This window comes from Lepisma saccharinum, chromosome 29 (genome assembly GCF_977018435.1).
Source record: "Lepisma saccharinum chromosome 29, izLepSacc3.1, whole genome shotgun sequence".
NCBI classification, from domain to species: domain Eukaryota; kingdom Metazoa; phylum Arthropoda; class Insecta; order Zygentoma; family Lepismatidae; genus Lepisma; species Lepisma saccharinum.
In genome coordinates, this window is record NC_139257.1 from 47,810,355 (window position 1) to 47,829,487 (window position 19,133).

General features: G+C 36.9%; 1 protein-coding gene across 2 annotated transcripts in view; it reads left to right on the plus strand.

The window, feature by feature from the left end:
* LOC145981650 (uncharacterized) overlaps nucleotides 1-17,276 on the plus strand; it is a 74,565-nt gene extending 57,289 nt beyond the window's left edge. For both annotated transcript variants that reach the window (XM_083115052.1, XM_083115053.1), the window contains exons 12-15: nucleotides 2,225-2,315; nucleotides 4,901-5,065; nucleotides 13,711-13,822; nucleotides 16,962-17,276. In XM_083115052.1, the coding sequence (XP_082971178.1) occupies nucleotides 2,225-2,315; nucleotides 4,901-5,065; nucleotides 13,711-13,806 (352 nt within the window). In that variant the 3' untranslated portion in view covers nucleotides 13,807-13,822; nucleotides 16,962-17,276. The remainder of the gene's footprint in view (nucleotides 1-2,224; nucleotides 2,316-4,900; nucleotides 5,066-13,710; nucleotides 13,823-16,961) is intronic.
* Nucleotides 17,277-19,133: the final 1,857 nt, after the last annotated feature.

Genomic DNA, 19,133 nt, shown 5'->3' on the forward strand with positions numbered 1-19,133 from the left:
CCACTCTTCTCCTCACGGTGTTGTCAATAGGTTTTCCCCTGGCCATGGTGATGATGCACTGCGGTTCCTCGGTGCACAGCACACGCTTATATACGGCGGACTCCCTTATCGTGTCCGTGACGTCATGCTTCCGTCGAATGCGCCACTATCTGGAATTTTTCCGTATGGGTCTGGTGCCTGGTCGAAGTTCAATGTCACGCGTATTGTTCCCCGTTTTCGTTCTTTACGTGACCTTGGGTGCAACATGCTGGGATCACGATTCTTGTCTGCTCACACGCCTCCTCTTACACACATGCGTCACTTCTGTGGGTCACCCATTCCACCGCCTATGCCTCTGTGCATTTAATCACGTATTCCTTTCTGGTCGAACTTCATTGTCACCAAGGTTGTACTTCAGATACGGTGGACAGTGTGGCAATAGGCTCCCCTTTCTCGCCTGCCATAGCTAATTTTTTCATGGGAAACTTTGAGCACGAAGTGCTGCGCACAGATCCGTTGAAACCCGCCACCTTCTACAGGTACGTCGACGACACCATCATCTGGCCGCATGGTAAAGAAACGCTTCAGCCATTCTTAGACCACCTAAACAATCAACACCCAAATATCAAGTTCACCATGGAAACCAAGAATAGCAACAGCCTGCCATTCCTGGATATTCTCATCAAATGTAAGCCAGACTGATTGGGGCACAGTGTATACCGGAAACAGACTCACACAGATCTATATATCAATGCCAACAGTTTTCACCACCTGTCTCAACGAACTACTTTATTTCACCGGGCCATCTCCATCAGTGACGCTGAACATCTATCAGAAGAAATAGAGCATCTTTGCATGGCTTTCAAACAGAATGGGTACTCAGAACACAACATCAAGAAAACATTAAAACTAGTACTGTCCAAGAAGACCAGCGCACCGGAGAATCCAGGCACACCGGGGATTCCGGACACGTCAGGGTACAAGGACACTCCAGGGAACCCAAACAAAGCTGACTAGAAGATAACCATCCTGCCTTACACCGGAAATCTCCCCGGAGTTATAAGCCCGGTTCTCTAGAAACGTAACATCAGAACCATTCACAAACCACCTCCGAAGATCAGAAGCGTACTATGCAACCCCAAGGACGAGCTGGGAAAACACCGGGAGACTACCGAATTACATGCAAATGCAGGAAAGCATACATTGGGCAAACGGATAGGACAATAGAACAGCGCTGTAAAGAACATCAAAGCTTCATCAAGTATTTCCACCCTGAAAAGTCGGGACTAGCAGAACATTGCATCAACGAGGGACATAGACCAGATTTCAGCAACACAGAAATCATAGCCAAAACTTCAAACTACTGGCACCACATCATCAAGGAACCAATTGCCATTCATGAAGAAAAAGATAATCTTAATTGCGACACGGGGCTCGAACTAGACCCAGCTTGGTCACCGTTAGTTAACCAGAAGAGCGCATGCAGCAGACATGCCACCCGATTGGTCTGCCATCTTCACCAGGATCCCCCCTCCACGAACGTATATACACCAGGTTGATGCTCTGGACTGCAGTTCAACCCTGAAGATGAGTGACGTTAGCTCTCGAAAGCTTTTAATATTTTCCACAACTCACCTGGTCGATAGCCCAAGAGAATCTATTCATGCATTAATATGTAAACTGTAAACACACTTAAATTCTCTTGATTTAAAATTCAATAATTTTTATAGGCAATAAATAATATAATAATATACAAAATACTAATCATGTTAAAAAGTAAATAGTGTCATTTTCATTTAAGTGCAAATAAACATGGCAGCTGACATTTTGCAAACTATGTATAATTTTAAAAAAATCACCAAAATTCAGCTACAAAGAGTATCAAAAATATTTTAACTTACAATTATAGAGTACCTCCAGAGTGTTTTATTTTCATTGGAAGATAAGTTACTGAAATTATTATAGTTTCATTAACACATTCAACAAACATTTCCATACAGAAAAATGTATATTTATAAATAACTTTTTATTTGCTTTAATCACATATTTTACAGGGCCGTTTACCAGAAAAAGCTGTTGTATATTAAAAAAATGTATCTACATGTATGGTACCAGAAAGCATGGAAGCAATTTTAAGTGTTTTTTATAATTAAAAAAATCACTTTAAAAAAATGTCATAATTTTTTTTTTTAATAAAAATCATTTTTATTCACCCTGCTTTCAACTAATTAGATTTTTTTTTTAGAGCGTTGATGGATGCTGAGCAGTCTATCACCTTGCTTCCACAGAATATCATAGGTTACTTCCGGAAGGGGACTGCCTTGAAAAAGATGGAGGTAAGATACTGTGTATTTTCTCTCGGATCGGTTCTTTTGGCAATGAAACATCTAAAGCTTAAGCGTTATATTTTTTGTGTAAGCCGAGGACAGGTAGGTACATATTGCATCATGAAGAATTTGATCAAGGCTTTGCCATATGTACTTGCCCCACACTTTCTTGATCCGGTCATGAGGGGGGGGGTGATGTGATCAGCATCACGACCCTGACCACCTTTACCCCCCAGGGTTTCCCCCAGGTACCCATGTTATTCGACGCTGTGTGGGCGCCGGGGCCACTTCCAACGTTAGAAAAGTTCCCGATTTTGAACCGGCCGGGGATCGAACCCGGGACCTTGAGCATGGTAGTCAGACGCGTTACCGACTGAGCCACCGTGGCCATCAAGGTTACCTGATGACTATAAAAGTAGGACATGCTGTCCCAAAATGTAGGACACAAATCATGCAGTAAATAATACACATTACTAGAACATGTTAGCAAATAATGTAAAATTGACACTTTCAGGTTGCAAAACAATCATGATTTCTTAATACAGGAGTCCCAAACTTATAATCAGTACTAAAGAACACACTTCTTACTACATGTGTTTTCAATCGTGCTTTTCAGAGTAGACAATTTTTCTCAAAATTTCGAGTTTAGTCAAAATATACTTACGAAACCAAAATCAATTACTGTATGCTCCTCCCTGCTTTACAAGTAAAATATTGCATATGAATTGGAAATACTTTGTAGGATTACTCCACGCACGGTATAAACCTCAAAGCAAGAAATTCCATTAAGGTACTAAACAGTGACGTCAACAGAATGTGGCCCACAAACTTTGTTCATGACAGATTCATGCACAATATCATTTTCCTTTTTGCAAAGTTTGAAACAAAATTAATTTCACTATGGAGTTTGGAAGTGCATTCCATTCACTTTTAACTTGTTAACTCTTTGTTAAACTGAAGCACGTATTTTCTTAATTAAAATTATATGGTGCTCAAAATGTAGGACCTATACGATTTATTTCAAATTCCTCCCGGATGCCGGACATAAGGCTAAAATGTAGGACATGTCCAGAAAAAATAGGACGTCTGGTAACTCTAGATCAAGCGCTCAAGGGTAGTTGTGGTCAGGCCTCAAAAGATCTTTGTCCAGCATTCATTCTCAAATGTCTGTTGTGCCTATGGATGTCATGAATGCAATTTCCAATGCATGATTATTGTATAAAGGAGGCATTGAAATTGGTAAGGTTCCAATATTTAAACCAATCCCTATGTTCCATTTCTTACTTTCTAAATTTTGGTCATGGATAACATGGTGTTATAGTTTTGACAATGTTTAGTACAGTGTTGAGCTGTTCTCGTGAAAGGAAAAAACCTAACAGAAGCTCCTGTTTTCTTGCAATTATTTCACATGTCATAAGTTTATTCCTTCTTACAAAAATGTGAAAATTGTTTCTGTATCAACGTAAACCATATAAGGATATTTATAATACACAAATGGGGTTTCTTGCAGGTTTTTTATTTTCCATTTTGGAAATGGCATTGTATTTCTGATAAATAATTGTGTGTATTGGTTAAATATCAACATTGGAATTGGTTCAGAAAATTCTCAGTGAGTACATTGGGATCAGTAAATTTCCTGCTTCATCATATTACTTTGGTCCACAAGGATTTAATGTTAATTATAATTTAATTTTTATTATAACAAAGTGATGATACTTAATTTCTGCACGTTTTGATGTGGTATGTATGTTTTGTCTAGGGACATAAGTTGATGCACATCAACAAAAATTTATCTGTAGTATTAGTAAAATAAAGGATGAACCTGTATTTAGTTGTAGTGTTAGTTGTCGACCATATTATTTCAATTCAGTGGATACCCCCCCCCCCCTATTCATAATAGCAGCATGTACTTACTGTTCATGGATTGCTAATATCTTCAATCATTTGTTAGGTGATTCTTTACATGAATCAGCTAACCCTTTGTAAACACATAAGAAAGTATCAAGTCTTTAACAATGGATGGTGATAAAAACGTGAGAACTTGCTTATTTTGACTGGCTAAGTGAGTGAATTACTTACAAGCATTTCTTCTGTTTTGTTATAAGCCTGGCCCCTTTGCCAGTTTTTTTTTAGTAGTTTTTATTTTTCCTGCAATGTTTCGCCCTGGTTTTCCCTGAACTTTTTAAAGCTTACACCAAGATAAACACACACACACACACACACACACACACACACACTACACATGGCTAGTCACTCGACACTTCTAAGGAATGAATAATTTGTCCCCTTATTTCCTCCTAGGCAAACTGGTTTTTCCACCTTGCAAGTGTCCTAGCCAGTGAACCTTTGCCAGTCTGTTGTCTGCCTAGTAAAGTTCTACTCTCTGCTCAGGGGAGTATCACCTGTTGTAGGAATCATTGAGTAACGGCTGCCGAACTATATTACCATATTTCAGTAGTAAACTTAGTCATTCTCTGGAGAAATGTTAGTTCAGAGAATGTGAATCACCCATAGTCATGCTTTTCTAATATAAATTTATTTGAATATCTTATCTGTGTGTGTGTGTAATTTTTCTTTTTCTTTTATCGTTTTAGCAATATCAGGAAGCCACAAAGTGTTTCGAGATGTGTGTGAAGCTCAATCCAGAGTGCAAGGCTGCAGTGGAAGAAATTAAGAACCTGAGAGTGATTCAGCTGGCAGAAATGGGTTTTTCTCTGCCAGAAGCGTTTGATGCTGCTACCAAATATCAAACAGTTGAGGTTAGTGAGTTCAGAGTATATCCCAAGTACATAGGCATGCGCAGACCCTCTGATTAGGGGGGCAAGAGCCTTGATGAAAGTTCAGTCTGGACAGAAAAACCTAACTTTATCTCACTGTTTAACCCATCCGCATACCATTTAAATGCAAATTTTTTTGCCATGAAATACCATTTAAATTTGGCTACCTCCCGTGAAGGTTGCACAGCAAGACAAGATGTCAAATATTGTGAAAACTATCCAAGCAATTTATGTGAAAATTTTATATATTGAAGTGGAAGTATAGTAATAAGTACGCACATATGCAGTTTACTTGAAAGATAATTAGAAACTCACCTAATAAATTTGATCACACACATCTTTGCATTCCATTTCCATTCCTCAACCTTTTATATTTTTCCTGGCACAGCCACCTCTTCCTCACTTTCACTACATTCTTCAATTTCACTAACACAAAATGAACCCCCGTGTTCATCTCCACTTCCAAAATCCACATTTTCCTCTTCATCGCTATCGAAAAGCAACTTTTCAATCGCAGAATCTTCTACAACATTCTTATGGGTCAATCCATATGAAATCATACCAGCTGGTTGCTTGACCATTTTTAAAAAAGTTTATTTTTTGAATGGTGTGAGCCTCATATATTGTCAGTTCAGAACCACTCTTATTTTATTTTTACTATCACCGATTTGAAGATGGCGGGCATTTTTTTATCATGGCGCACGTAATTTTCTCCATTCGTAAGCATCAGCGGCAACTTTTTTTTCTCAGCTCTGGTAAGTCCTACGACAATGAGACAAAATCTGTGATGTTAAGCACATTATAGGCTACAATTATATTTCTGTGTAATTTTCTAAATATTATTCCTTCATAATAAATTTTAAGGTTAAAATTGTGTATTTTAATCACTCAAAATGACATTTTCGGACATTTTTTTGAGGGGGAAGGCAGTTTACTTGACACTTGAATTTTTTTGCGCAAGTACCTGTGTACCAATAGAGTACGTCAAAATTATTTGAAGCTTGAGACTTTAATATTTGTTTTTCTACAGGGTCATAAACATGTACTTTTTGTTAAAAAAGTCCAAGTTCAGGGTTAAATATCTCTGGTGGGCAGTTGTTTAAAAATCTGAATTTTGTACACAATACAGTACTTCAGGATAAGTAACTTCAGTAAAAATTTTGAGTTTGAGATTTAATTGGTTTAGGAGATACAAAACTCGTGAAAAACTCAACATTTTGCATTAAATATGGCATGCCTAATTTCATTTCTTATTAACATTTTGTGTTGAAATTCTGCAAACTGTAATTTGGAATGTCAATGAACAACATTACAATCCTGAAATGGTTCTACAATAAGGTATATATACGAGGGCGTGCTGAAAAGTAACGCTTCCTATGTTTTTATTTTCTTTGTTACCTTGTAAACGCATTTTGGATTTTGAGCAACCATACATTGCACTTATAAGACTTTCCCGCTTCTCAATTGAAGGTTTCAAACTTCTGTCGCCAGGGGGTGCTGATCTATTGCGAGGAAAATGGCAGCATGTAACCATGCAATGTCGGTGAAGTACCTGAAGTAGCGTGCAGTGATAAGAGTTTCTAAACGCAGAAAATGTGCTAGAAATTGACATTCATCTGAGACTGAGGGCACTTTATGGGGATGAATGTGTAGACATCAGTACTGTGCAATCGTGGGCTGTTCATGCTCGTAAAGATAACCCCAGCTGAAGAAATTTCAGCTATGTGAGAGAATGGAATGAAAGGCCGCGAAATGCAACTGATGGAGGTTATCGGAATCGTGTTCAGCTGGGGTTATCTTTACGAGCATGAACAGCCCACGATTGCACAGTACTGATGTCTACACATTCATCCCCATAAAGTGCCCTCAATCTCAGATCAATGTCAATTTCTAGCACATTTTCTGCGTTTAGAAACTCTTATCACTGCACGCTACTTCAGGTACTTCACCGGCAGCATGTAACCATGCTGCCATTTTCCTCGCAATAGTTCAGCACCCCCCTGGCGATAGAAGTTTGAAACCTTCAATTGAGAAGCGGGAAAGTCTTATAAGTGCAATGTTTGGTTGCTCAAAATCCAAAATGCGTTTACAAGGTAACAAAGAAAATAAAAACATAGGAAGCGTTACTTTTCAGCACGCCCTCGTATATATACTTTATTGTAGATCCATTTCAGGATTGTAATGTTGTACATTGACATTCCAAATTACAGTTTGCAGAATTTCAACACAAAATGTTAATAAGAAATGAAATTAGGCATGCCATATTTAATGCAAAATGTTGAATTTTTCACGACTTTTGTATCTCCTAAACCAATTAAATCTCAAACTCAAAATTTTTACTGAAGTTACTTATCCTGAAGTACTGTATTGTGTACAAAATTCAGATTTTTAAACAACTGCCCACCAGAGATATTTAACCCTGAACTTGGACTTTTTTAACAAAAAGTACATGTTTATGACCCTGTAGAAAAACAAATATTAAAGTCTCAAGCTTCAAATAATTTTGACGTACTCTATTGGTACACAGGTACTTGCGCAAAAAAATTCAAGTGTCAAGTAAACTGCCTTCCCCCTCAAAAAAATGTCCGAAAATGTCATTTTGAGTGATTAAAATACACAATTTTAACCTTAAAATTTATTATGAAGGAATAATATTTAGAAAATTACACAGAAATATAATTGTAGCCTATAATGTGCTTAACATCACAGATTTTGTCTCATTGTCGTAGGACCTACCAGAGCGGAGAAAAAAAAGTTGCCGCTGATGCTTACGAATGGAGAAAATGACGCGCGCCATGATAAAAAAATGCCCGCCATCTTCAAATCGGTGATAGTAAAAATAAAATAAGAGTGGTTCTGAACTGTCAATATATGAGGCTCACACCATTCAAAAAATAAACTTTTTTAAAAATGGTCAAGCAACCAGCTGGTATGATTTCATATGGATTGACCCTTATGCAACATGTTTGAAAGACGTAACAAATGAAGGTTTGTTTACATGAGAAATTACTGAACAAAACATGCTTGAAATGGTATGAAAAACTTAGCAGCACAAACATACATGTCACAGATTTGAAAGATCATACAACCTCTGCCATCTATTGAATGAAAAAGAAACTACGTGATGAAAATCCGGAACCTGTCGATTCGACGACTAGGTACGGGAAGCGAACGTCCAGTCAGGCCGTCGATTCGACGACTAGGTAAGCGGATGGGTTAAGTTTTCTCGCATTGATGGATACATACATAATCAATTCATCCACCCCATAATAAACCAACAGAAAATATCATATAAATTGTCTCTCAAATGTGCGCGCTCCTTTTCCTCCAAACAATTGTTCATGCATTTAACAGAAATCCGTTTAGCAACAGTATTTCTATCCCTGGTAATGTATTACAGAAAACAAATTGCGAGCAAGAACATTTTACAGATCCAAACTTTCGTAAAATGAAAACAATATTGATTTAATAAAATTTACATGAAACGCCATGGCATTCTCTTTTACAATTTTTTCATTTAGATCGTTCGGCATCCAGGGCCATCTCTGCTGACACCTAGCTACTGCTCTGAACTTGACAAGACTGAAAGAAAAGCACACATTGCAAGCGAAGCGAGCAATAACATTTTATGAAGCATATCTTTATTTGTATAAAATTTGAGATCGAGGGGGCAATTGCAGCTCTGTACAACCCCTGCAGGTGCTCTTGGCCATCTGGAAGAAATAATGCAAGAAAGACATGAAAACTAATTCCATCTTGAGTATCCTTTCTACTCTTAGATTCTACTAGTCTTGCTTTAATTTACTTCCATGTTTGCCCCCCTAAAATTAATTTCCGTCCAAGGATGGGGCCCAATGCCCCCTGCGCCCCTTCTCCCGTAGTTGCTTTGAACTTTCATTGGCTTGAAAATACTTCATTTTCTTTAAGAGTATACTATCATTTAATAACAGCAATAAAATTCCTCTCACCTAAATTTCTAGGTGAAAATATAATAATATAGGGGCATGGATGTCTGGAAGGGGGGCAAGGATGGCCACATCTCCCCTTAGAAACCGAATGTCAACCTAAAAGTACATTTTCACACATAATTTGATTTCAGTCATAATAATTGACATTAATTATTATAATGGGGATGCAGGAATGCGATAATTTCAAATGCAAGAGGTGTTTTTGAGGGAGCAACACTATTATCGGGGTGATATGCCCCATGGAAAAATACTTTGCTTGTCCTTAGTGGAAAAAATTGGCGGATGTGCATGCTTATGCCCAAGTAGTATAGTAAATAACATACTTAAGGTTCATTATAACATTTATATTAAATACAAGGTGCGTTCAGTGGAAAACTGGATTTTTTTGTTTACAGAGTACATTATGGCATACACTTAGTGTTGCCCACGAGACGAGACTTTGGCCTGTCTCGTCTCGTGGAAATGCTGTCTCGTCTCGAAAATATTCATTTGTCTCGGGACACATGATCAATCTCGTCTCGTCCCGTGGGCAACACTACATACACTGAAATAATTACATTATCACTGTTCGACATAGTCCTCTTCATTGCTTGATAAGCATATAGACATTGTGGGAAAATAATTATTTCGGACTGATGTGCAGCCACCGAACCTTGGAACTGTGTTCCATTCAGCACATCCTTCAGTTTACTGAAGACATGGCCATCTTAAAGTGCGAAGTTGGGTGAGTACGGAGGGTGTGTGATGCACTCAAACTGCAGCTCCTCTGTAGCCAACACTGTTGCACCAACAGTATGTGGCATTGCGTTGTTGTGACCAAGACACACTCCTGCCGTCAACAATCCATGCTGTTTCTCGCAAATAGCTGGCTTCAGATTTTCCCTCGGAAGGTTTTTGTGGATGACACTGGTCACGATGTTTCGTTCTGGCTCGTAGAAGTTTACCCACCTCTCATCCCCCATGAGCTACAGAAATTCTACTTACAGACATTGAGATTTAGTATTTAGAAATATTTCAATTTCGAATGGAATTTTAAATTGGTAATGCTTATATGCACAAGGAAGATTTCATTATTTCCATAGAAAAAGCACTAAATTTCTTGTATTATGAAGAACAAAAGAGAAACTTACGAAATCTCACATATGATGCTCTTGGTGAACGGTTATGTTTTATTTATTTATTTATTTATTGAACACTACAGGCGAATGCCCAATTACAGTGTTCTACATTTTCTGCTTTAAGTTTGTAAATTTACAGTTTGATAAGAAATATTATTGTTCAGAAATGTAAATAAACATAAAACATGTCAACGCTAAATTAAATATGTATATAATAGTTAACAAAGTGAGTTATAATAATAATACATGTTAATTGAAGAGAGTGGAATAAAATATCTGACTATTATGTACAAAAATAGCCTACATGAATAGAATATTTCAATTATTACTATGCACAACGTATTTATCTTTATACTCAGTATTTCAGATCTTTACCACCATGTACAAAAAAATATATAAGGAGATACTAATATAATACATTATAAATTACATAAAATATGGAAATAAAATAGACACACTAAAAATCAAGGATAGAAGTTATTTACTTTCTAAACTGCAGTGAATTAAAATTGAAACTTTTGAGACTGAAGCCCATATTCTTCCTGAGTATTATTTAAAAGAAAAGCCTTAGGTAAAGTATTAATTAAGCCTGTTTATTCATTTGCATATCGAACATAATGCAACAAATGTGAGACCATTTATAGTATTTAATATATGAAGAAATACATTAATTACGTATGTAATAAAAAACCTGTGAATAATTGACACACTAGAAAGTACGTACATATAGTATGTAATTGAGTATAAACTACGAAAGAAATATATATTTACAAAAATTGCATCCATGTTTACATTGTTGACATTTATTCTTCCATACTTAGAATAGATTTTTTGAATACAAGAGAAGAAATAACAGATCCAAAACACACAAAACGGAAGAAAGAACACATAAGATTGAGAAAAAGAGTTTGTAGGTTCAAAATCTGTTAAAGAGAAAAATAAGGTTTTCTTAATAAAATCGGACAAGAAAAATGAACCTGTTCTTATCTGGATTAAATACTATATTAAAGAAACATGGAGGGTTGTTTCAGAGTAAACAATTTCAAAGAAAGCTCTCAAAACCCTTTAACTAAAATGAAGAATGTGGTGAAGAAAGTAATCGAAAGTAGTATCAGTATACCAAGAGAGGTAAAGTGAAAACTAATTGTCAACATTTCATCCCTTCTTATTGCTTTTGGACTACCAAAAACTCACAAACAGGGAACCTCCAATACGGCCCATCAAGTTGAAAGGCTTACTATAATTAAACAACAAACCCCATTCAGTGTTAAAAATGAATGTGAAGTATAACAAAAACTTGAACAATTTGTTTCGAAGTTTTGATGTTGAAAATGTATTTCCTAGTGTCCCAATAGAAGGTGCAACAGATTCATTACACAGTTGGCTTATTGAAATGAAAATTAAACCGGTAGAAGCATGGGAAATGGCGAGATGGTTTATTGTATGGGCAAATTGCAATTACTTCATATAAATTTCATGGCAAAATTTATAAGCAAAGTAATGATTTGTTAATGGGAAACCCAATATCCGGAGACATTTTCAACATTTTCCTTCATTACATAGAATCTCCCAATTGTTAAATCGGATAGATATGTAGATGTGCTAATTATTGCTAAAAATGAGAACACCATTACTGATGTATTTAAATTGTTGAATGAAGCCAATGCCTGCATAAAATACACTTGCGAACCCATGAACTAAACCAAATTTCTTTCCTGGATCTGAAAATCAAGACAACGGGGACAATAATTCATCCATAGGTAAAAATTTGCAGGGGAAAAATACATTTATGTCAATTCAGAACATTCTCATGTAAAAATTGAAAATGTGTTGGCCAGGGCCTGGGGCTCACAGGCTCAGGCCCACTCATGAATTTTACCTCCTGTATACTTTACATTTATAATTTTTTTTAACAAAAGTAATAAAAAAAAAAAAAGGTAAAGTGTTCCCCTGTGCATAGCACCACGCCATGAAGGCGTATAGGCGGTGTGGGGGTAACGCCCCACACTTTCTTGATCCGGTCGTGAGTGGGGTGATGTGATCAGCATCAGGCCCCTGACCGCCTTTACCCCCCAGGGTTTCCCCCAGGTACCCATGTTATTCGACGCTGGGTGGGCGCCGGGGCCGCTTCCATCGTTAGAAAAGTTCCCGGATTTGAACCGGCCGGGGATCGAACCCGGGACCTTTAGCATGGTAGTCAGACGCGTTACCGACTGAGCCACCGCGGCAACAAAAGTAATACAGAAACTTTAAGAAGACCCTAGGGAGCAATGTAATTTATTTCGTTTTTTTAGAGATTTTTTTTATAGATTTTTGTGTGTTTATTTTTTTATAAACTAGGGATGGGCCGATACAGAATTTTGGCCAACACCGATAAAGTACTCATGTAAAATTTACCAATACCGATAACCGATATTCTACCGATCTTATATAAAATTAGAAATGGTCCTTGAAGAACTTCAAAGGTTCATTGACCTCCTTAATAAATGTGTGTTTCAAGGTGACTGCAGTGAAAATGAAATTGCATATTTAGACATTTATTTTTTTAGAAAGTAGGGCATGGAGATTATCCATAAAAATTGGAACGAAATGGCAGAATTTTGCAATAAATTATCAGATATTTATCGATACATCAGATCAGTAAAATAATCGGTAATTTTACCGATAAACTGATACACCGATATGCCTATATCGGCCGATACCGATAGAGTACAGATTAATCGGTCCCATCCCTAAAATAAACTAATCATAGAACTTGAATCATCATGGAGCTTTTGAACTAAATTTCTAAAATTTCAACATGGAAATTTCTTTTCCCGGAGCGGGTAAAACTCACATATCAGCATATAGGAATTGTCCAGAGACAGAGGTTTAGAGGAGCGGACGGACTGGCAGGGGACTCGCTTTTTGATTTGATTAGAGATAGGAAAGAGCACTTTGGGAAGGAGAGCTGTCTGCCTGACTTAGATGAACTAGTACCTACCAAGCCTGTAGCAAGGATAATTTTATTTTACTCCTTGATATTAACTTCATCATCATTCTTCTAAGTCTAGACAGGTATTTAACCTAATCCTTACCATGTATGATTCAGGTTCGAAGGTTCTAAAATCCAACGAATGACTATTTGCGATTTCTAGTTGTTTAAGGTATTTTATTTTAGTTGTGCCTTTTGCTGCCAAGCATTTAATTTGTCGTTATGACAAGTGCTCTCATCATTTATGAGGATGAATGATGATTAGCTACATCACCCATTGGGAGTGGCAGGTTCAATTCCATCATTCATTAGAATGATACGATTCAGTTGAAAAATCGAAAAACAAGAGATGGCGAGCCTGACAGCCCCCTTTGTGTAAGCTAAGGTTAATCTTTCTCAGATAATTTTGTATTTTTGTTATTTTACAATGCTACTTTTGACTGTTCATGATGATAAGAATGAATGATGATTTGATGAACTTGTTTGCATAATGCCTAATTACTACCTGTTATTTTTACCCTTCAGTGTAATTGTAAATGTAATGGAGCTTTTCTGTTCCCTTTGCAGCAAGCAGTGGAAGCATTGGTGGCTTCAAACACAAAGACTGTAACGAATACTGTGATGTCTGCCCCATTGACTCAGCTGCGTAGGCCTTTTCAGTAATTATAAAACAAACCAGGTATTTTCTACATCTTACTTACATTTTTAATTTTTCTGCAAAGATATGATCTATTCACTATTTAATCTGATACACTTACTGGTTGATTTCCATCAATACTGATCATGGGCCTCGGCAGGGGGGGTCGAAACGGATGGTCGACCCCCCCCCCCCCTGGAAATTTTCATCTTTTTTGTTAATCTTGGCAATTTATAAACGAATCACTTTATTTCACCTTATTTTGCATCAATGTTTAAAAATGGTCTTGAGATATCGAATTTGGTACGAAACTTACATAACTTGCAACACTGAAACTCTGTTAATTTGTAACTTTCACAGGTTTTGAAGCTTCTTATACCACTGCGTTTGCTGCTGCTACTGCTACTAATGTTCAAAGTAACTATTATGTAATCTTGGTTGTAACAAGTACTATATTAATCATATAATAAACTTATGGGATGCCAAAATAAACTAAACTAAAACTGCTACTACTGCTGCTGCTACTACTAGTAGTAGTAGTAGGAATAATAATAATAATAATAATAATAACAATTTAAAATACCGATAATGCGTTCACTTTAAAAATGAACCCCTCTTTAACAAACTTCTGCATATGCCACTGGTCTGTATCACAATATTTTTGAGGGGAGGGGGTGTCCTCAACATCTTCGATTCGAACCCCCCCCCCCCAGGAAAATTTCTGGCGACGCCCATGATACTGATACTTTTACTTGGAAATTGCAACAATTTAAAATAGTTCAAAATATTTATAAATTTTAAAATATAACTTGAATTAAGCCATATCAATCTACCAGATATTTGATTTAACATATTCATAATTTCACATATGATAATTATGAAACCTATTTTTCTTCGCAATGCTGTTGCCAAATAATGAAAATTTTGCACTTTGCATAATTTTCAGAATACTTAGACTCTGAGAGTGTAGCATGGCATTTTTAAGGATCCCACAAGACACCTAGGCAGTAAAAATATGCAATTACTTGCTCAAAAATGAACGCAGAGATAAGACTTAGGAAAACTATTGGCTGGTATTGGTAGGTGCATGCATACTTTGTTTTTGACGAAAACACGGAATGTGAAATAACACATTGTAACGTTAAGTTTCCATGTTTTTTGAAAGGTGTGAGGTGTATATTGCTACCAAGTCTTGTCACGGAATGATGCGAAATAAACTTAAAATTGTGAAGTAACCTCTTAAACACGAAATTTAGGGTATATTTAAACCTTCTGAGGTCTGAATTATCCTGCAAGTTATGGAAATCATGGAAAATTGATTAATTCTGCTCTAAGTATTTGAGAAGCAAAAATGGACTCCTTTACACAGGAATAAACTTAATACTCTTTATCACTACATAAATGTGCTATTAGAAGTGAATGTTAATTTTGTGTAATAAGTATAGTTTTTAAATCAAATTTAGATCTTTATTCACCATTTTAACATCAAAATGCCATTTTATATACTGCTTTTGATTCCGAAATATGCCCGGTTTTTGTACTGAAATCATAATCTTTTATTCACCGTAAATATGTGGCTCTAGGTAATGGTTATTAATTTTCAACCTATGCTTTCCAATACCAATACCTCTGCATCTGTATCAACTCAGCCCTACTACAGAAGGTTGATCCGTCTATATGTGTCCGATTTTGACGTCTTGCCTACTTTAGGAAAAACCATGGGACCACCAAGCGGTTGCCCTCAATGTGAGCACCATGGGTCCTGACAATACCCTACACCGTAACTTCCATTGTAGGAGCCTCCGTTGAAGTACAGGAACGGGAATCTTGAGCCACTCCTCATGGCAGGCTTTCCAGCTGCAACGGACAGTGGACAGTGGTAACATGACGAGATGCAAGTACTCTTTTCAATAGTCCAAACCTGCAAAAATCCATGGGACTGGTATCAGGTTATGTTATGTTCTGGAAGGGAATAGCCTGGATGCCGCTGTCTGCCGCCATTTGTTGCAGAAATCTCTGTGTAGAACGAGATGTATGTGATGAGATCTTATCCATCTGCACACGGACCTGATTTATTGCATTTCCATACAAACTGGGCAGATCGTCTGTATAAATTGGTGTGAGGATATGTTGCTGATAAAATGCGGAGTTGATTTTGCAGATTTTAGGCACCTGCCGAAACGTTAACCTGCCTTCTTCATAGCAGTATCCGGCGACAACTAGAAATCCCTTCGCGAATCTTGCTTTGCACTGACGGATGAAGTCAGGATGGGTTTTTGCATCTCGTAGGTAGACGTTACGGCTCAAATTTTGCCACAATCTGATAGATAAATCCATGCTTCATCGAGTGTGGTAGCAATCTTCCAGTTTTCCCCAGATAGATGGCGTTTGTAGAAGCTCCTGCAGTGAATCTTTCTCTCTCTCCGATGGGCCGCAGTGAGGAAGTGTCCACGACTTTTAAACACCATCCAGAGCTTTAATTTGTCACGTAGGTTGCGATTCATATTTGACTGTGCCACATGCACTCGTCTTGCCATCATACATTGCGTAGGAGGGTTTTCCTGTAGGGCCATTCGGCGCAACTTCCGAGCTACAGGTGGAGTCACCGCAGTACATGGTCGCTTTCTACTCCCCTTTGTGGGTGAACGAAGTGCTGGAACGTCGTGGTGCTTATGTCGATTAATTATGTTCTTGATGGTCGTTAACCCCAATGCACATCCATTTTCCCCGCACTGTTTTTGAATCTGTGTCACGGAAAACTTGGCGTGGAAAAGTGCTACGAGGTAGCCTTCCCAAAACTGGTTCACCTTGGAGCCATGATGCACACACCACACACGGGCGAACTTGGCACGATACTAGAGGACTTTGGCTTTCTCCTGCTGTTTGAATCATTCAGATCGGTCGATTCTGTGAGCAGGGGTGAAGGTTTAAAATCTGACACATATAGACGGATCAACCTTCCGTATTAAGTATTATAAACAGTTTGGTCTTTCTTGTTACAAGTGGTGACGTTTCACAAACTTCTCATTTGTATCAGACCCAATGGAGAGGAAAGGAGAACATGATATCTGCATGTAGAATGTAGATGTCACATTCTATTTGCCAAGTGTTATCATATAAACGTAAGAATAGCAAAATGTCATTTAAATTATTTAAATTTGTTACTTTTACTGTATTTCAGGTTTAAAGTACGTGTGCAATATGCAGCACATGCAGTGATTTAAGTTTTTTCTTCATTCTAAAGAAGTTCCGATGGTTTCAATTATAGTTCCTATTTGTAAGACTTATCTGTATATGGCTAATATAATGCTCAATAAAGCAATTGTGAACATCTTGTTTCTAATATGTGTGATTGCAATATGAAAGTAATGGGCTTAGTAGGTTGCTGCCTAGTGCAGGAAGTTCAAATATTGTTCCTATTTGTAAAGCTGCATTGTATGGCCAACATAATGCTCAATAAAGTAATTGTGAATATCTTTGTTTCTAATGCATGTGTTTGAAATATGAAAGTACGGTAATCAATATGATGCAGAAAATTACCAAGTACCGTATTTACTCATGTATAATGCGCACATTTTTCCAAAATTTTTGCACCGAAAAAGTGTGGTGCGTATTATGCATGGAATATTTTTTTCATGTTTACGGAACCCTATCATGTTATATATCGTTGTAAAGCTTGAATTCTGTAGTTTCTGAATATGGCAACAGTATTCCATTCAAGATGGCGACACTAATGTGCAATGCAGTTGAAATAAACTCATCACAAAATGAAGGAACGTTCTCATTTTTTTTTTGTGGTACTTTGGATGAAAGAAAAGATAAGGACAAAGAAAATTATAATTAATATGTATTACGGCCCAAATAATATGACATATATGGAGTGTGTAAAAGCCTTAATGAAAGAAATCTTGTTCTGCTAACTGCTAGTTTGAGGGTCCTGAATTGGCCTCTTATAAATGTTAGATTAGTCATGGAAAAAGTATATATATTTTGAAGTGTTTTTTGTTTTTAGGAAAAGTACAGAGAAAATGAGCAAAACCATGCATAAAAGTTTAAAGGCCATTTTCCACGATTTTTCACTTTGTAATGTAATGTTCTGCAATATCAGAGGTATTTGTTGGGTGAGAAATAACAGAAAATAACTTCTAAGCACTGCAAATCCATAATATAATTTTGATCTCCCTTTCTACGATTACAGAATAAATATAATGGTTAAAGAGTGCAAGCTTTGGGATGCTAAACACAGTGGAGGGAGTGGGGGGAGGTACCTTTGGTTGGTGACTTACTGTTTACACAAGATAATATGCCCCTCTTGGTGCACATAGGTGACTCACTGAATGGGTATGACATCACTAGCTCTTGATTGGCATAGCAACAGCTTTTCGACCTACAACTAAGAAAGCCATTTCTTGAACCTGGATAATACTGCGCATTATACAAGAGATAAAATTTTAGTCACTTTTCTCTATCAAAAACCAGGGTGCGCATTATACATGCGTAAATACGGTACTTCTCATGTGAATATTGTTAGACTTCTGCATATTTTGTCATTTATTGTGAAAACACTGAGTCATAATGAAATATGACTTTCCTCCTCTAAAACTAGTTTCATACTTTGATTTTTATTTGAAATGTAAGTTTTAGCAATAGTTATAATCACTTCAACACTACTTCCACGTAATAAAGTTTGCCGAGTTAATTTTGTTTATTGTGGCCATATTTTCTCTCAGCTTGTAAACTTTATTTACCTTCAGAAAGGAATTATGGAGTTGATTGATTCTGAGGGGCAAATATTGTTTACATAGTCAAACTTCTCCTAAATTATGATTTTCTTTATACCTAGTTAATTTCTAGGGTTGGTTGTAAAATTATGAAGAGGGGAGTTACAGCTGCTACAGCCTAAGCTGCCAGACACACTTAATCAGGCACTACAGGTCTAATGTTTTCAAACAACAAATCGTCTACAGAATGTTATGAACTAGGGATATGAAAATTAATTCTTTGATGGGCCTTGTCTGCAGTAGAAAATTCTAAATTCCTTCAGAGTAGGGGTTTTTACGACAATTTGTTGTTATCTTTGTAAGAAATTAGTGTAAAATCGAGGTTCCACTGTATTTGACGTCCTTCGTGTCACCACAGGGCCTCACGTGGAAGTGGTGTGATTTTTTTTTTACAAACTAAACATGTGAAAGTGTTGTGATGATGTTTTTACAAACTTCATACTGCTAAGACTTACGTGTGTGAATAACATTCCGTTATCTTTATTACTGTGGAATTTGGAATAAAATAAAATTAGGGCATTTTGGTGTAGAAATGCATAGGTTTCTGCATAGTAAAATGGTTAGAGCCAGTG